Source organism: Protopterus annectens, chromosome 13.part0 (genome assembly GCF_019279795.1).
Source record: "Protopterus annectens isolate FY-2018-M chromosome 13.part0, PAN1.0, whole genome shotgun sequence".
Taxonomy (NCBI): domain Eukaryota; kingdom Metazoa; phylum Chordata; order Ceratodontiformes; family Protopteridae; genus Protopterus; species Protopterus annectens.
In genome coordinates this window covers 1,335,728,138-1,335,746,326 of record NC_056747.1, presented here as the reverse complement: position 1 = coordinate 1,335,746,326, position 18,189 = coordinate 1,335,728,138, and the positions used below count along the sequence as shown (strand labels likewise).

Below are 18,189 nucleotides of genomic sequence, written 5' to 3'. Positions count from 1 at the left end.
TTTCATGCATACATTCACTCACACAAGTAGACACACGTACACTCTCTTACAAGCATCCACTTACCCGATGGCCCAGTTGGGGACCGCTGGTATAGACCACAAAATGCAATATTTCATTTTATAACACGTGTGTTAAAAAGGATTAGTGATTTAGATAAAACTAATTTATCTCCAAAAAAGCCTGTAAAAAGACATTAACTGATTACATCCAAGTGACGCCTCCAGGTGTATTTGCAGTTCGCTCCTACTGACACATCTAGGCGTCAAATATTGCTTGTTCATTTCCAAAACCATGCTGTGTACAAGGCTTTAAAAGATTTTATCTTAAAGCTTACGCAGTGGTAAACTCAACTGCATTAATATTTGACCTCTGTCTTTTGCAGGTAAATAGATATTAACTGTTGTTTTTATGATATTAATTTATATAGATGTCATTTTTACATTTGTCTAACTATCTCAACAACCAAGTAACACAGACAGAACTCCTCAGCCTCATATGAAAGCGCACAGCTAGATGAATAAAATGTTGCTGGCAGCATGTGTGTAACTTGGGTGGCTGCTTAGAATATTGTAAGTCATTTACAAAATATTACAAATCCAGTAGTTACTGTCTTTACTGTGACTTATAAAAATTAGTTTAAGACCTGGAACCTAAAGAATACTACCACTATAAAAGTAGTTTGAGCTGAAGAGTTTGGCATTTATACTTCTTTCAGAATCCCTATGGTTCCAGAGATATAAACATTTGTTTGAAATGTGAGGACATCATTTTATTCTGTCAAAAGGCTTAGGCTCTGCCCATTGGAAGTTACAGTGCAAACTTCCTGAGCTCCACTGGAGTGAATGAGTTAATTCCAATAAGGTGTTAAGACAGTACAGTTAAAAAAACAGGTGTTGCCAATCCGCTTTAAGTTCTTCTTTACATCTCCAACAAACTTGTTTCTACTTGAACATTAATTCAGTTTTATGTGGTGTGAAGAAATATCTATGCAAAAATTTCCAAATAAGAGATTCCATCTAAGAGATGAAGCTGTATGTTTAGAAGATATTAGAATTCATTTTTTATCTTCTTCACTTTGAGGTCTGTTATTAATTTGGGTAAAATAGTTCTAATAATTGTCATTGCACCTTTCTGTTTCTCTCCTCACAGTCTATATAATTTAGATAAGAGACCCTGTCCTGACGTGTTTTGTTGCATTAAGGATATTCAGTTAGTTGTTGGGATATGATCTCTTATCTTTGGCTCCATTAACTTAATTTCTCCCTTCTACATGTCTCCAGGGTTGTACATCTAGCCCCATCTTTATCTAAATTATATTTGTTCTTAGTATAATCAACACAATGTAGCTTTTAATCTTTCATTAATTGAAACCAATATAGCAGATTTTTCTCATTAAATGTGATCATTCTTTCTAATTTTGAGGTGGAGATGCTAGCTTGGATATATGCCGGAGGAAATATATGGAAGATCCATGCTTTGTATGCCAGGTTTCTGTATGTAAAATTTTAAAAAGTGTTTAATGTAGTAGAAATGAAATAGGAGTCTCTTGCTTGGTGACTTTTTCCTGTAAGGTAATCTTTTAAAAAACAGTGTAGGCCGTTATTAAGTAGGAGCTAATTATTAGAATATCTATTTTGTTTAGAGTTCATAAAAAGATTTCCTAAAAACTCTTTCCACCTAGCTGTGTAAGGGTTATTAATCCAGAGATGTATTGTTTTTATAATTGATGATAAATATAATTCTAAATCTGGTAGCCCTATCCCTCCTGCTGCCCATTCTCTCATATGATAGTTTAAAGCAATTCTTGGTTTATTGGGATAGCAGAGAAGTCTCAAAAATTAAAGTGTTAAATTCTTTAATACAACTTTTTGTCGGGAGTAATGTTAGTGATTGTATAATATATAAGATTTTTGGTAAAATGATCATTTTGATTATATTTAACCTCTCTTTCATCATGAAAAGTTTAATTCTCATTATATTTTTCAAATAAGGAATAACTCTTATTTGGTTATAAAGTCTGTAAATGGTTTAACCAATACATTTAACATTAAACTTGTTCACAGTATTCATTATCCCCAGGATTCAGTAATGCCTACACTAAGTGTACACCATTCTGAGTGAACAGACAACACAGACATAACTCACACCCTCTTCCTCCTAATTTTAGTTTTGCTACTGATACTCTTTCAGCTTTAAATATTGACAGGATTCATAAAGGTTACCACAAAGTGTAGACTACATGTACACTTAGTATAATCTTTCTGAGTGACTAGAAAGCACAAAAAATGTGATAAGTATTTTACTGAATACATATCGTGTACACTTGTTGTACTCTTAGTGTAGGCTTTATTGAATTTGGCCCTACGTAAAGTATAAAAGTTGATAAAACCTAACATAGCTTTTGAAGGAAGTCTATAAAAGCTGCTTTACAGTTGGCTGTTTTTGGTATGATAGTTAAGAGACTTTTAAACCATATTGTTCTAGTGATCTGGAAAATCGGTTATGGTTTGTATGATAGAATACGATATGATAGATAAAGTTAGAAGAGGAGACTGTTTTAGTGATCTGGAAAATTGGTTATGCTTTGTATGATACTAGTTTTGCATTCAAGCTTTTCAGTAATAAAAAACACAAACTTCATTTTCTAGGTTAGCAGTAAAAATTAATAAAGTATCTTAATTGGTGGTATGCGTCTGCTTTTGAATACTGCTTTAAAAGTAGATTTTATGAAATTTATTTTTTCCATGAGCACAGTTTTTCAGAATATGTCTATATCTTTCATTATTTTAGAGGTAGATGAATTTAATGTACGGATAGCTTATGACATGAGCAAAACTGCTTCTCATTGGAAATCTTTCTTTTTCAGGAGGCCTCGACGGGTAGCCAGCATACAAAAATTAAGGAACATCTTAACAAATGGGGTATGTATGGCTGCAGATCGTAGGATATGTAAATTATGGGTTTATTATGCTCCTGAAATGTTTCATCACAGCTGTAACTGCACAAGCCTGAGTATGGAATTAGATATTGGTGTTTTCCAGTGCTAACAGATTTTTGAGTAACTACTGTTTCACAGATGAGTCAAGCTTAGGATCCTCTGTGTTTTCCTATTTTGAGGGGGGGTGCTATTGGCACTGAGCCCTATGACCCATTATAGCTACACGCTTACAGTCAGTCACCTAAAGTTATAAGAAATTTAAGAAGAAATGTGCCTACTTTATGCTTTCTTTCCACTTGAGGTTTTAGTGTTAGGAATAACACAGTTAAGGGTGGGAGGTTGGTATAATGGTTAAGGTGTTTGCCTTACAGACACAAGGTGCAGGGTTTGGTTCTTACATGGGGTAATTGGCTTGGCTTAAAATGCCCACAAGGGCAGTTAGCCTAGTAGTAATTTATGAACCTATGTACTAGTTATAGTCTAGCTGTCAGCCATATGAGTAGGCCATTGAAAGCAGTATTTTGTGGACTCAGGGTGCACAGTCTTCCAGTCTTACTTTTGTGACCCTTTGCATTACATAATTGTAGTAAAATGTTATTGCAGTGATCTTTGCAGAAAACAGAATGGATAGCTTTAATGCACTTTACTAGAGAAATGATTACCAACAGAGTGAATCAAACTTTGAAAAGTGAATTCCTGGTAAATCAGGGGTAGAAGAGATACTATATCTATATATATATATATATATATATATATATATATATATATATATATATATATAATTTTTTTTTTTTTTTTTTTTGTTATGATATGTGTTTTGGGAAAGAGTTGGCAAGCTTACTTGGTCAGTAAGCCACTGACTTCCTTACTGCTTGAAGTATTATAAAAACGTACAAGAACACTAGGTTACTGCTTGGCATCTGGCCACAGAGGCAGTGATCTAACAGTGCAAGTGTAAGTTCTTCTTGTACTTTTATACCTTTCTGTATGCCTTTTTGCCTCCATACCTGCCAGCCATCTAGCATCTTCCTCTAGGTCTTGAACCCGTTCTTTCTCCCTTACTAGGTGTCCCTTACTGATAAGAGCTGACTGGAGGGGCCATCTTCTAGGCAAAGATGGAGGGGTGGTTTGTGCCTTCACCGGCATCCTGTGAATGAAGAGGTTTCTGCTGCAGCTCTAACGCTGCCCATAGTGGCTGGCACAAGCACGCACATGACTGTTGGGCCTCTTATGGCCCTCCCTGTTTCTGCACGTATGCTACCCCACACATGCTAATGAGAGATACCATCACTGGCCTGGGATGGCTAAGCCCACATCCCCTGTCCTAGCCATTTCTGTGTGCCATGCAAGCTTCCATTCATAGTATTGACTAGATGACCAGTAGTACCACTCCTCCTCTTCCCACCCTGATGGATGACCTGGCATCACATTCTCTCCCCTCCTCCTCTGTGTAGCTCTTTCATGTCCAAGTTGCTGTTCAGTTTTGGGTTGTTTTGGATCTTGGCCTGGCTTTATCACTCTGAGATAAGTCTGTCCCTCATGCTGGAGGGACAGATTTATCTCCAGGTGACTGCCGTGTCTTTGGAACAGGCTACCAATTCATGTGAAACTGAGCACCTCCATGATACTGTTCAAGAGGAACCCCAACGAGTGGATGGGGCACCATAAATTCTTAACGGGGATAGAGCCCACAACCCACATGGACATAGACAGTCGTCACTACACGCAATCTTGGGTATTGACTAGCATTTCTGTGGTATTACATTGGGATGAAATGGCTAGGCTTAAAATGACCTCCGGGTTAATAGCCTAGTAATCTCCTATGACATGGAATCAGACTGTATTTTCACTTAGTTTTTTTTTCCATTAGTGGGATGTCATGTCAACTCTCTTTTTGGCAGTGCCAGGAGAACTACAGCAAATCAAACGACAAGAGTATGAATAACTGCAATGACTATGTCAGTAGATCTTAGCACTGAAAACAGAAAGAAAGAACAAATCAGTACTTTGCTGGCTTGGTCTTTCAGAGGATGTGGGCCTAAGTTCTAAATGTTTAGTAAGTAAATCCTGTGTTGGACAGCCACTCTTTATCGGTGTGTTATGACACCCTTAAAACATTGTGAAATCTGATAACCAGGGTCCCATATGTTTCCATTTTTCTCTGAAACTTCCTGGGAATTCCAAAATTTAGACTGTTTGAATACTTGAAATACAGAGAAAATTTGAGTTTCTCATGAAATGTGTTCTGTTTTCTATTTTGGGCTGGATCACTGTTTTATCATTGCATTACACTGCCCTGCCAATCTACTGTATAACATGGATTCATTAAAGTTCTGTGCGCATTACTATCATTAGTGTCCTAAAAGAGGGGAAAACATGCCTGTTATGAAATGTTGCTCAGTACCTGATTAATGGCATTTAGGCCATAAAGCATTTCTCTGATGTAACATATTTAGACATCACACACAGAGGTATTGGATAACCTTTTTTCTTTTACCTAATAATCAGAATGATTGCAAGCATATAAGAAGCTGGGTCTACTTCGACCCATCAAATTTTCAGGTTATCGAAACTGACTTAATCAATACCATTTAAGTGAAAGTGCATTTAAACGAAAACACACTTTCATGAAAATCATTTAATCGAATAAAAAAAACCCATAAAAAAATCCAACAAAAGCACTCCCATGTGGTGGTGGTGGTGGGGTTTTGCACCCCCACACCCCTGCTACTTTTATATGCAAACTCCGAGATCGCACTACAGTAGGGAAAAGGGAATATTCCCTTAACCTCACTGTACTGCAATCTAGCAAAATTACTTGATGAAATTTTTTTCACCAAAAGTCTGTTTTTGTTTAAATGCGCTTTTGCTTAAGTGGGATCAGCTAAGTCACTTTCAATAAACTGAAAATTCGATGGGTCGAAGTAGACTCAAAAAGCCATATCAGTAACTAGGCTAGCAATAGTAAAAATGTAGTCATTCTGTAGATGTCTCATTCTTATTTCTTTTTTTCAGTCTCTTGACAGCTTGTCACCAACAGAAGATTTGAGAGCCAAGCGACATTCCACATCTGACCTCACAGATGTCACCTTTAGTGATGTCAGAAAAGAAGGGTGGTTGTATTACAAACAAGTCCTCACAGAGAAAGGCAAGGTAAGCCAGCAGGAGAGATGTTCTAGTTATTCATTTTGTTTCATTGGTACTTGCATGGTTACAAATTGTAAGGACTAACATTTCACATACGCTTCCTCAGTCATACCTGTTTTTCTGTATTTATCTTACTAGTTAAGATTACATATTCAAACACAGTCCTGAAGTGCATCATAACTGTTGTGGAATTGCCGTAAGAGTGAAGTGTCTGGTATTTGAGAAGGGACTTTTTAGGCAAGTGATAAGGCAGTTCTTAGTAAAATCTTCTTCCTTTTCTTCTTTCGGTTGCTTCCGTTAGGGGTCGCCACAGCGGTTCTTAGTAAATATGCAGTTGTTAAAAGAACCAGTGTCGGCTTCCAGAATTCAAACTGCTGCTGCTGCCAGCATTTCTTTACAGATTGTCCAGCTTGAAAGGTTGCAGCTTTCATGGAAGTTAAAGTAAAGGTAAAGTAGCCAAACCAGTGTCCCTGTTACAGAAACTGGCTTTGACTTTGTAGTAGCGTTAATGCTCATGAACTGCTATTACATTTTCAGAGTTGCAGAAGCTTTCTCTTTTTCTCTAACACACCCTTGCCCACTACCACCAAGTCTTTCAGATGAACATTATTGTGTCACAGTCAGCGATATGAGATTGAGGTGTAATGATTCCCGAACTGCTCACTGTAAAAAATCAGTCATACTAAATTATTTTATTGGGATTGGATGTAGAATGTGACTGCTACTTGCAGATGCTTGTGTATGCTTGCCTTAATTTGTTTGGCATGTTTGCACGCTAGCTGCAATCATTAGAGCTTTGCTGAACAGGGAACAGTTTACTGGCGTATTAATTAGTTGAAGGACTTGTTCTTTACAGGTTTTTATTGCCCTCTTGTGGACTGAGCACTATGTTACTTCTCTAGTTTCAGTGATCAGTTTTATGACATTTGACTGCCTTCTGTAAACATTAGTTTGCGTTGTTTTATGATAATTTTTTTCATGGTTTATTTTATGAAGTTTCAAGAGCAAAAACATGAAAAACATTATCCTTGCAATTCTAGTATGTCAGGCTTTTAATTTTGCATTGCAAAAGAATAGTATTGCCATTTTAGATTATTATCAGGACAAATGATAAGAAATTAGAGCAGTGTAGCAAGGCTGGTGTGGATGAAATGGGGAACATGCCTATTAATGCACCTGTATATTTTGAGAATTTGATTTCTAGAAGTGTTTCTGTGCACTTGGGCACCCCCAGAGTGTTTCTTTCTTCTGATGTGCCAAAACTGGGGTAGCAGTTATGAGAATCAACTTTATTAAGAAGTATGGTTTAGCAGTTTCCATGACAACCCATGAGACTGAGGTTTGATTATCGGAACCTCATCCTTGTGGATTTAGCTATGGAGGTGGATTTGCCATCTGACAAATCTGTGGGAGGGGAAGGTTTCCAGCTAAGGATTAGGAGTTCTTGTGCAATTCAAAGACGCTAGTCCATCAACATATGCATGCATAATGCATCATGAGTCATGGATGGGAAAGTAGATAGAGTATACAAAATGCCTTCCATAGCTGCTGAAGCTGTCAGGCTGGAGACATGCTGGGATGTCCTGATCTCCTCTTCAGCTGTTCTGACCCGTAATGGGTATACCGGTGAAAACTTGGATCAGAATATCAGAGAGGGGACTGTAGGACATGTCTATTGGCAAACCATCTGTGGCAGGAACCATAAAATAGCCAAACTTCTTCAAATTGTTTGTTTGTCTTTTGATATTTAATGGACCATTTGAAATTGTTGCCTTTTGAGCTGTAGAAGTTCAGCGTCCATGTTTGCTGTGAGCACAATGTTTTAATCTGACCTTGCACAGAGATTTTTGTTGCGTATTCAGTGGCTGTCTGATCAATTGGAGTTCAACAAACTGCTATATTTTTGTGTGATGTCGGCAGTGAGGTAATGGACACAGCTTTTGATGACTTCCCTATCTGAAACTGAAAGGTCCCAAACACAAGCCTGATACTTTTGTGTGTGCTGCCAATGCATTGCTTAATTTACTCCTTTATGAAGCTTCACGTGACTCACTCGTGTACATAACTACCCTCAGAAATCAGACCATCATGGAGTATGATGAATTCATGTTCACCTATGAAGCCTACCTACTGCAGAGTCGACATGACACCACAAAGAAAATGGTTTCCAGATTTAGGTCATTATGGAGGACCAGGGTGTTTCTGTTGTTTTTAAAGTAGGTGTTGATCACCCTAATCCTTAAAGTGCTGATGCTTAATGCTAACTGCACTACATGGAGAATAACAAGCTGTCTCACTCACTGGGAAAGCTATGGCAAAAGTGGTGTATGCATACAGGTGATTATATATAATATGATATATATATAGATATATATATATATATGTATGTGTGTGTATCTAGGACTATTGAACAAAAGTTCAATGGTCCGAATCCACAATCACCGAACACACTTTAACGAAAGTGCTTTCACCAAAAAAGCGCTTTAGTTAAAGTGTGTTAAAAAATAAAAATACATTACATTTTTATTTTTGCAGGGGGGCAAGCCCCCCTGCACCCCCCCACAGCCCCCTACTTTAATATTCTCACTCCGAGGTCGCACTACAGTGGGGAAAAGGGAATTTTCCCTTATCCCTACTGTAGTGTGATATCCGTAACAGGCATACTTACGCAAAAGTGCTTCTTCAGTGATACCATTCTTAAGAGGTATGCCTCCTGTATCTCAGGTTGTTTCCAGAGGGTAGTGTCTGGGTTTTATTTCTCAGGACTTCTCCCACTGGTATATGTGGATTGCCTCAGATCTCATTCTGGCTTCCAAGTTGTTCATGGTCTACATTCCTTCACTTGTCAAAGAGGATCTTTATAGGGAAAGACATTTATTATCTTTTATATGCTAATAATATCTAGCTTTACTTCTGGTGCTTGATGTTACTTAATCCATGAGATCAGTTTCACATTATGATGCAAACTTGCCCTTAAGCCTAATCCTCCAAAACTGAGGTCACTTGTTCATGGCTCTGTTCATCCATCACATCTGTTACTGCATTCCTTTAATATCTTTTGATACTAACAAGTTTGAATATGTGTTAACATGTTACAATACTGATGTGTTTCTTTATAACAAATTGGTATGAAAGGACTGTTTTTTAGCTGTTGGTGATGTATCTTTTTTTCCTCCTGAAGAATGTGATCTAAATGAAGCACCTTATCCCAACTTCAGACATGGCAATGTTGATTCACATATTGGCTATCTCATGTCTGGACTACCATAACACACTACCTTGGTCTTGCAGATGTTGATATGATTGCCATGGGTGCAGAATTCAGCTGCTAGCTTTCCAACTGCTGTTTCTCAATCCAGGTATGTTACTCCAATCTTGCAGGATCTGCGTTGACTCCCAATTAGGACTAGAAGTGTTTTTTAAATATTTACCCTCAACCGGTGAACCTTTCACAGCCTGGCTCTTCCTTACCTAAAAGAGCTGCTGAGACCATATATCCCAACTAGACACCTCAGATCATCTAGTATGGGGTTGCTGGTTGACCTTTGGGCCAGATTACAGACATTTGGTGGGTTATCTTTTACTTCTCTTCGTCTTACAGTGAAATACTACTATCTTCGATTCAGGCAAGTGATTCCAAGTTTTCTTTCAGAAGCTCTGTCAAGTTCCATCTTTACACCAGTCTATCTGGCATTAGTTAGAGGCAGTTCAGCTGTTTAAGTTTTAATTTATATTATTACGGTTTATTTTGTTCATATTTTTTGCATTTTTAACTTGGATCTGTTTGCTTTTTATGTTGTATTTTTGTTTGGTTTGTTTTATGTAAAATGGCTAGTACTGAGATGTTCAAATACTTTTCAAATAATAAATTATACAAACATCAAATAGCAGAATATTACTACTACCACCTTAACCACCTGTTGACCAGTATCGCATGAGTGGAATAGCCATTGTGACATTTGGGCCCAATTCTACAGTAACACAAATCATCTGACCACTGTGGCATGAAAAGGCCTGAAATGCTAAAAAAGTGCAGCATATTTTGTTAAAACAGACAGACCCAACTGCCCATGATCACCTACAATGAACTTGGCAGGTAGTCTGTCATCTTACTTCTTGGTTTGTCAGTCAGATGCAGTTGTTCTGTTTTAGACATGGCCAACATTTTGAAAGCCCGCTGTTCATATTGTGGGCCAGACTCAAAAGACTGGAGGAGGAGATGAAATTTGTGATCCATTTTTGTGAAGTCTATACATGGAATGCACTACTGGGGGAGCTGTTACTAAAGCGGAGAACGTAATACTTTAATAGTAATTTTACAAATAAAAATGACAGTTGCATTAAACAGTGCCGTCCAGGATTATGGAATAAGCTTCCATTTATAATTAGAAGTAATTTCAAAATAATCTTTGTGCATATATGTGTATAGTTTTATGTATATGTACAGGGTGGGGCGGGTGAATGTGTGGAAAATAAAAAGAATGTCAGTCTGGGGTTATGACAGGATTTTTGGCTGCAGGCCAATGGATCATGAGCTTTTTAGGCAAATCTATGAATCTGGGAACATGATGTGATTAACTCTGCTTAAATGCGACTAGGATTAAAGTAATCGTGATTGTGCAGAGCAAATCACTGGACAGTACTGTTCAACTATAGCTTTCTTTTAGTTATTTAAGCTTGCTAACAAATTGAAAGTTTGTGTTATAGTGCAGTTTCACTGATCTCACCTTTTGTAGGGTATTTTAGTTAAGATGACTGTTGGAATGTCATGTTGGTAGGTACTGGTATACCATCCATTGTTTGAACTTTCTTCTTTTATAAAACTGGTTTTATCTTAGGGTGGTTTTATATATATATATATATATATATATATATATATATACATATATATATATATATATATATATATATATATAGATATAAGGAAGTAGTTTAAAGCCCACACACATTAGGCATGTGTAACAACCGCTGTAGGGTAGGCACCTGGAGGTGTGAACATTGGCTGTGGATGAATGTCACTGTTGAAGTGACACCCTGACATTGGGAAAAATAGATTGTGGATGGACGGATGGATATACATATTGGGCAAGTGGGCAGGCATTTACTTTTGAGCTTTTTTCTAAGCTACCCTTTAACATGCTGCCGTGCCATATTAACCTTTTTAATTGGTACCATACAGTGCACTTTGGTTGTCCTTCGATCTTGCCAGTCAGTCTGAGACATGCAGCAAATGCCTTGCAGTGCAACCTTATTACACATATTTTGTAATTTTGACTGACCTTGTGATGATATATATTCTCTTCAGTGAGTTTTTGCACCATTTCCTCTTTGAGATATAACACGTGCATGAAACAAGGGACATGTATGGGTGTATATTATGTGTCTTTATTACACTGAGTTATTTTTTAAAACAGGATTTATGTCTAAATCCACAAAGGACCAGTTGTGCAATCAGTTGTAGCCCCACTGCCCTCTAGAGGCCCATACCTGTTATGAACCTTGACTGATAGTATCACGGATGAAATCCCGTCTCTGTACTTGTAAGGCATTTCATGCATTTCTGTTTACTCATGGGAAGTCCCAGTGAAATGCTTGAACTTTAGTCTGGTTTAACGTCCCATCCAGCAGTTGTAATTTTTGCATCAAGTGAAGTACCTGATTTATGCATCACAGAACACCCATGCAAATGTGATTTGTTTTTAACTGAGAGATTTGTAAAGAGAGCACCAATGATATAGTTATGTGGAACACTGCATCTGGTCATCCCCTGTGTCTTCCGAATGTGGCAGGTACATCTCTTTGATGGCTGTCAGGTGCACTGTGTGTTGAACCGGAAATAAAAGGGAGCAGAACAAAGATCTTTGTAGTACCGAGGAGGCTCATAGTACAGTTTAATTGAAGCCAAGTAAGTAAAGGCTTTGCTCCATTTTAAATCGCGGTCCTCCTTCCCAGAAAACATGGTAAATGTTTGAGCATCAAGGAATTCTATATCCTATCCTCTTGCACATAATCTATTAGTCCCAGTAAAGCTTCTGCCCAGCTTTGTCCTCTTGTTAAGAATGTCACCAAAGACCCACTCGATTGTACCCCCCCCCCTCCCATGCAGATCCATTCCTGAAAGCTAGCCTGATAGTGTCACAGGTGAAAATTCAGCTTCTCTACCTGCAAGGCTGGATGTAAATATGTCTGTACAAAACGTTCCATGCATGTCATTGTTTTCCTCGTGAAACAACAGTGGAAGGCCTGAACATTGTTTTCTGCTGTAACTGTTCGCCTTTCTTACCGCCTGTAATACTAGCACTGATTAAGTCATTTCAGTTTACTTCATGTTACTATGGTTACTGCTGGATGATGGTCCTTAAGATCATGTAATCCTTCCATTGCCATATCTTAGTGGTGCAAGCTCTGTGCTCTGGGTATTTTCTTTTAATTTAGTTTTTAAAGTTCTTGCTTCTAAAACAAAAAAAAACATCACACAGGCCAGCCTTTGCGATACTGTCTTCTGTTTCTGGTTGGATCTGGCCAGCTAAGGCACAGTTATAGACTCAACCTTGTAAACAGTTACTTGGCAGAATTGTCCAGTCATCAAGTTTTCATTTCTGTACTTGACACACACAAATTTATTTTCAGGAGAAAACAAATTTAGTTTATTTTCTAAAAGTTAGCACAGGCAAGCGGTTATGAATAGCGTAGTTTTACTTTACCTTTGAATCAACTTCAAGTAGAATCTCTCTGGTTACACATACAAGTTGTAGGTTGCTCTGTACTTCTTGGACAGCTGATTTAAATAATTTTCCTTAGGTTGCTTCATCCTTTGCAACGTTGCTTCACTTTTGTTAGGAAAGCAAACAGGTGCATTTTTAAGTACAACTTCTTAGTTTTTGTAGTTCAAATGATTGTTCCGAAACAGAGCCTGACTTCACTCAGATTCCTATACAGCAGCAGAAGCCCTGGAATCAGTGAGAAAGAAACACACACACACACACACACAGTTGGCAGATGCTCCTCCTTTTGGGATGGAAGGCATCAAATTTGCAGATTTGACATGTCCCTGCTTCAGTCTACATATGAGGTCCGGATGTCAGTAAGACCATTCTGTGTGTTATGTTATGTTTGGTGTAACAATTTACACATCTGGGCACTGCAGTAGAAATCCATATGTGAGGAGTAAAAAGTGTTGAAGATAGTAAGGACCCTATTTGGCCCACATGCGTCCTTACTGTGGGGTAGGGGGTGCCATACTTCTCGACTATCCAAAATTGCAGAGACTGTCAATTCTTGTCTCATATTTTCGTCTGTTCCTCATTGAGAATTGAATTCACTAAATAATACTTAAATTTGAGTTTCAGACTGCATACCCTTCAGAAAAATTAGTGCTAGTGCAAACATGTTTGTCCCTATCTGGAGCATTTCTCCCCGGGCCTCCGCTGAAAACAGGCTCTGTGGAACCTAGTCGGACTTTCCCGGTCAACAAATGATAAATAAATTAAAAAAAATAAAAAAAATGTTGTTCTGTGAGCTTTCCAAGTTTATAAGAGCAATGTTTAAAAATTGTCTCAATGCTTTGAGCCTTTGTTCCCAATTCTTGTGGTAAGAATTTCAGCGGGGTATGGGGGGTGTATATGCCTCATGACTCATCTATCATTTCTTTCCACAAACTTCAGATCCACGCATTTAAGAGCGTGTGTTTGGAAAGTTTTATAGTCCATGTATAAGAAGCATTGTCCCTCCTTCCTTCAGACTATGATCCAGGATTGCCATAGATTATTCCATTACTGGGACCAGAGCACAAAGTTTTTGAGAGTTTAAGACCAAAACTCCTTCCCACTGACAAAAAGGAAGGCCTTCACATGTCAGAGTTTACCTGCAGAGTGTCAGTCACTCCCCTCTGGGTCATTCAACAAAGTCCCCTGAGAGGTATTCTTTCCAATCTCAGCAGTGGTCACTGCCCCCTAGGATCTTTGGTGGGATGGGTGTTCAGTAAGGAGAACCATAATACATGAATGAGGAATTGTGGATATATACAAGTGCCATGTTGCATGACCCCCCATCTTGTCCTTTGATTGGACAAATGATGTGAAGAGGAGTTACTACTATAGTATGAGTCCCTTATTGGGGGGGGCATTGGAGGTGGTTCAGGCAGCTGAGCAGGAAATATATTTTTATTCTTATCTCTCTCATAACCCAATGATCACGGCTTTCAGCTAGACATGGATGTCAGTTATTTCAAGTTTTGTTCAATCACATTTCAAGTTTTGATGATGCCAGTGCTGGAAGAATTGTGGAGGATGCATATAGCCATGATGAGTGCCACTTGACCTGTCAGAATCTGTGAACTTTGCAGAAGGCTTTTGCAATTCACATGGGGTGGGTGTAGCTATTTCAGTGTATTGCTGGCTTATGGGCTTTCTTGTGCTCTTGTTGTATTCAGCAGAATGGCAGTTATGGTAGTAGATGGCTTGCAGGATCCTGACTTCTTGATTTGATCCTTCCTGCATGACTGCTGTTTCCAAAGCCCCTGGTGTGGTTTTGACGCAAGTGCTTCCATGAATGTAACCTGTCAGGGTCATTGTTGGTCAACAGAACTTGTTTATCATTCCAGCTCAGTTAATCTCATTCATAGGTACCAGACCCTGTTCAGTCCTGAGCAATTTCTCCCATCAGAGAGATTGCCGGCGCTCAAGGAGGTGGTGCCTTGGTTTGCTTTCCAAACCAGGCTTCAAGCCCATTTTCTGTCACTTGCTGAGGCATGTGACTGCCGCTCTGATTATGATGTCTTTGTCCCATCTTCTGCAGTAGTGTTTTGCTTTTAGCTGCAGAGCTGTCCTTCCATCACATGTATGCTTCTAACTTCTGAACATTGCTGCTGTTCCTCAGGGTGGTGGATCTCATTTCATATGCTAGACAACATGTTTCCCTTTTTGCTGCATTATCAAACACAGTCCCCAACTTGAGAGTGCAGAGCACCTGCTTCATGTTTGCTCTAGTACATGGCCAGTCATGTGCAGTATTACTGGTTCTACAACATCGAAGATGCTCCAGAGGCCTGAACCTCTTGTCAGAGAATTAGGCAGCAGTTTAGGATCCGTCTTTGCAGGTAATCATTACATGCCTAGGAATGGACCACCACCCACCACATTTTTTCTGTATGCAGCACAAAACTCAGTGAAATTATGTCTTGGTAGGTCAGGGCCCCTCTTGGAGTTCAGAAATGCAAGATTATTCAGATGGTTTTCCAGAAATTTGGTACTTGGTAAGGCAGTCTGTTAGGAAGAATGTAGTTCCATCATTGAATAAAGATCTGGTAAACCCTTAACTGGATTGTTGTTTCCTCTGGAAAGAAGATCTATTTTATTTTTGCTATGTTAGCTGCAGCCATGATCCAACATTCTGAAGAGTTACCCTTATTCCTCATCTTTTATCATAGTTGGACCATACCTCCTACCTGAGTAGATTGGAGTCCATATGCAGTCAGCCAAACACCATTCTTCTAGGGGTAAACCACCCATCATTTGAGAGACATACATTTATAACCCAGAGATTTCTGGACTTCATAAATACAAACTCGCTGGACCAGTTAGTTTACACCCCAACTAGGGGCAGCAAAATCCTCAGTTTGGTTATCACCAATATGAGCCACCTCTGTTCCTACCAGCTGTAACTTTCTTCCATTCAAACTGGACTATAAATCTATCACAATCACTGTAAAACTGAAGCTGGAAGCATCCTCTATTGACTCGTTTTCAGAAGTTGTGCTAAAACCCATCTGCTAAAACTGAGTGATGACTTTGTTAAATTCAACATTACCATCCAGCCTGGTGACCCCTCTACATATGCAGAATGCTTTATCACCAAATTGTATGCACATGTAAATAGCTGTATAGATGCATCTGTCCCCCCTGAAGTAAATACAATGTTAATTTTAAAAATAAGCCCCAATGGAGGGAGCCAACTATAAACAGGCTGTGCACTGAAAGAAAAATTCATTGCACATAAAAATAAATGTAACTCTGTAGATGCCAAAAATGCTGTTGCTAAAATTAGCAAGAAACTGCAATCCTGATCAAGCTAGATATGAGGTAAAAATAGCCACCCAGGAAAAAGATGACCACCTTTAATTGTTTTGAATTCACTTTCAGATATTGGGGTATGTAATTTGTCTTGTAGACAGTAAGTTTCCTCCTTTTATTGCATAGTTTGTTTATACTATGATTCCACTTGGGGGGGGGGGGGTTCTCCTGAACTTAGCATTGCATTTCTACCTGTTGGGGACCAATGCCTCAATGCAAGCATGTAGGTAAGCATAGAAACTGTCTATGAATGTAACAGTTTGTATGACAGGGTCATCGAGGGGAGAGGTTGCTTAAATTTCATCAGATCATCAGCTATTAATAACATTTATTTAATACTATTTGATGACTGGGTGGGTGAACTGATTTGGTGACTCTCTTTCAGTCACAACCAGGGCTCATAGAGAGCAGTATGTAACCAGTTTACAGCTGAGAAAGACAGTTTTCAGCATTCACCAAAGCAGCAGTACAAATACAAAGATAAGAAAATAGTACAACAGAACAAAATACATAGGCATGAAACCTCAGTGGAAAGTACGGTACACTTTTAATTCTTTATAGAGAATATATAGATTCACACACTGTAAGAGGATGTATAGAAAATGTTACAGGCATTAAATGTCTTGATAACTGCAGCAAGAGGATTCAGAATGGAGATGTTCAAGGGTTTTTTTAATCCTCACTTTTTCCTTTTTCTTTTTGTTTTTTTTTTTATATCTGTAGGCATTATGGCACAGTCTTGCAATGGATAGTGTTGTCATCTCATAGCAAGAGGTTCTTTCGTTCAATTCTTGGCTGTAGTGCCTTCTGTGTGGAATTTGCGTGTCCTCCTTGTGTTCACATGGGTTTTCTCTGGGTGCTGTGGTTACTTCCCACAGTCTAAAGACATGCAGTAGGTGGAGTGGACACTCTAAATTGGCAGTAGATGCGAGTGTGTAGTGTGGAAGAACTGTAGCAGGGCTAGTCACCCAGCGGTGTGAACCTTGTTTCTAGATGGTCACTGTTGAAGTGACATCCCGACCCAATGTGGAAAATTGGAAAAAGGGGTTGTGGATGGATGGACGTCTGTAAGCAGGTGGTTCTAGGTTGATTGAATGATCTCTAAAGACAAGGGTTTGATGACAAATCAGGTTTTACCCTCATAGTAAATATTACTGAATAGTGGTCAGATCTGACCAGTGATCGGGCAACTACAGTGCAGAGCATGCAGGGGCCATATTGGTGACTACTAGATTCAATATTTTTAAGACCCTAGATGTGATGTGAAGCATTTGGTCTATATGAAAGTTAAGAAACATCGTTCGTACTTATTTGTGGAAGTGTAGGTTAGCAATTTAATGGAGGGATAGTTGAAATCCTCCAGGAGAATAATATTTGGTTAAATGAGGAGAGACTCGTGCTTGTCTAGATATGCCTCATAGCTTGCAGGAGGCGTTGAATGTGATATGGTATAGATTTTAGTTACGACAAGAGGAATACGGAGAAACTCAAGGTTATTATCTTGCCTTATGAGTCTTGATGTGATTTAGCTTCTTAAGAGTAGGGGAAACACCACCAACAACATAGTTATTTTTGGAGGTAGTTCTGACTAAGTGACAGGTGGTGAAACCCTGCATAGGGGTGAGGTGCTATCACAACATTGAAACTGTTTCACTATTGATGCAGATATCTATGCTTTTGAGAGTCGAGAAGGCATGCAAGTTCTTATTCGGATTTCTAGCATTGAGCAGTGCTACTTTTACATAGTGTTGATTTTGACTGACTGTGTTGGTAGTCTGAAGAGACTGACCTTGCTTTCTGTTTCCTACCTCCATCATACAACAGCCTGCCTATAGAATGTGTCATATTCTTCATATATGTAGGGTCAACCTAGATCCCAGCTTAATCATGTCACTGTATATTACCAGTCTAAAGGCCAAAATCAACTGCACTCTATTTGGATGATACAAATTTCTCACAAAAAAGGAAAGAAAAGAGAAAGCCATTGTAAAAAGCATTCTGCAGGCTCAGTTAGAATACACCCTACCTTTGTC

At 38.7% G+C, this 18,189-nt stretch overlaps 1 protein-coding gene across 2 annotated transcripts in view; it reads left to right on the top strand.

Moving 5' to 3' along the window:
* ARHGAP23 (Rho GTPase activating protein 23) overlaps positions 1-18,189 on the top strand; it is a 1,842,805-nt gene that overhangs the window by 1,673,172 nt on the left and 151,444 nt on the right. For both annotated transcript variants that reach the window (XM_044055365.1, XM_044055363.1), the window contains 2 exons: positions 2,868-2,922; positions 5,955-6,092. In XM_044055365.1, coding sequence (XP_043911300.1) covers positions 2,868-2,922; positions 5,955-6,092 — 193 coding nt within the window. The remainder of the gene's footprint in view (positions 1-2,867; positions 2,923-5,954; positions 6,093-18,189) is intronic.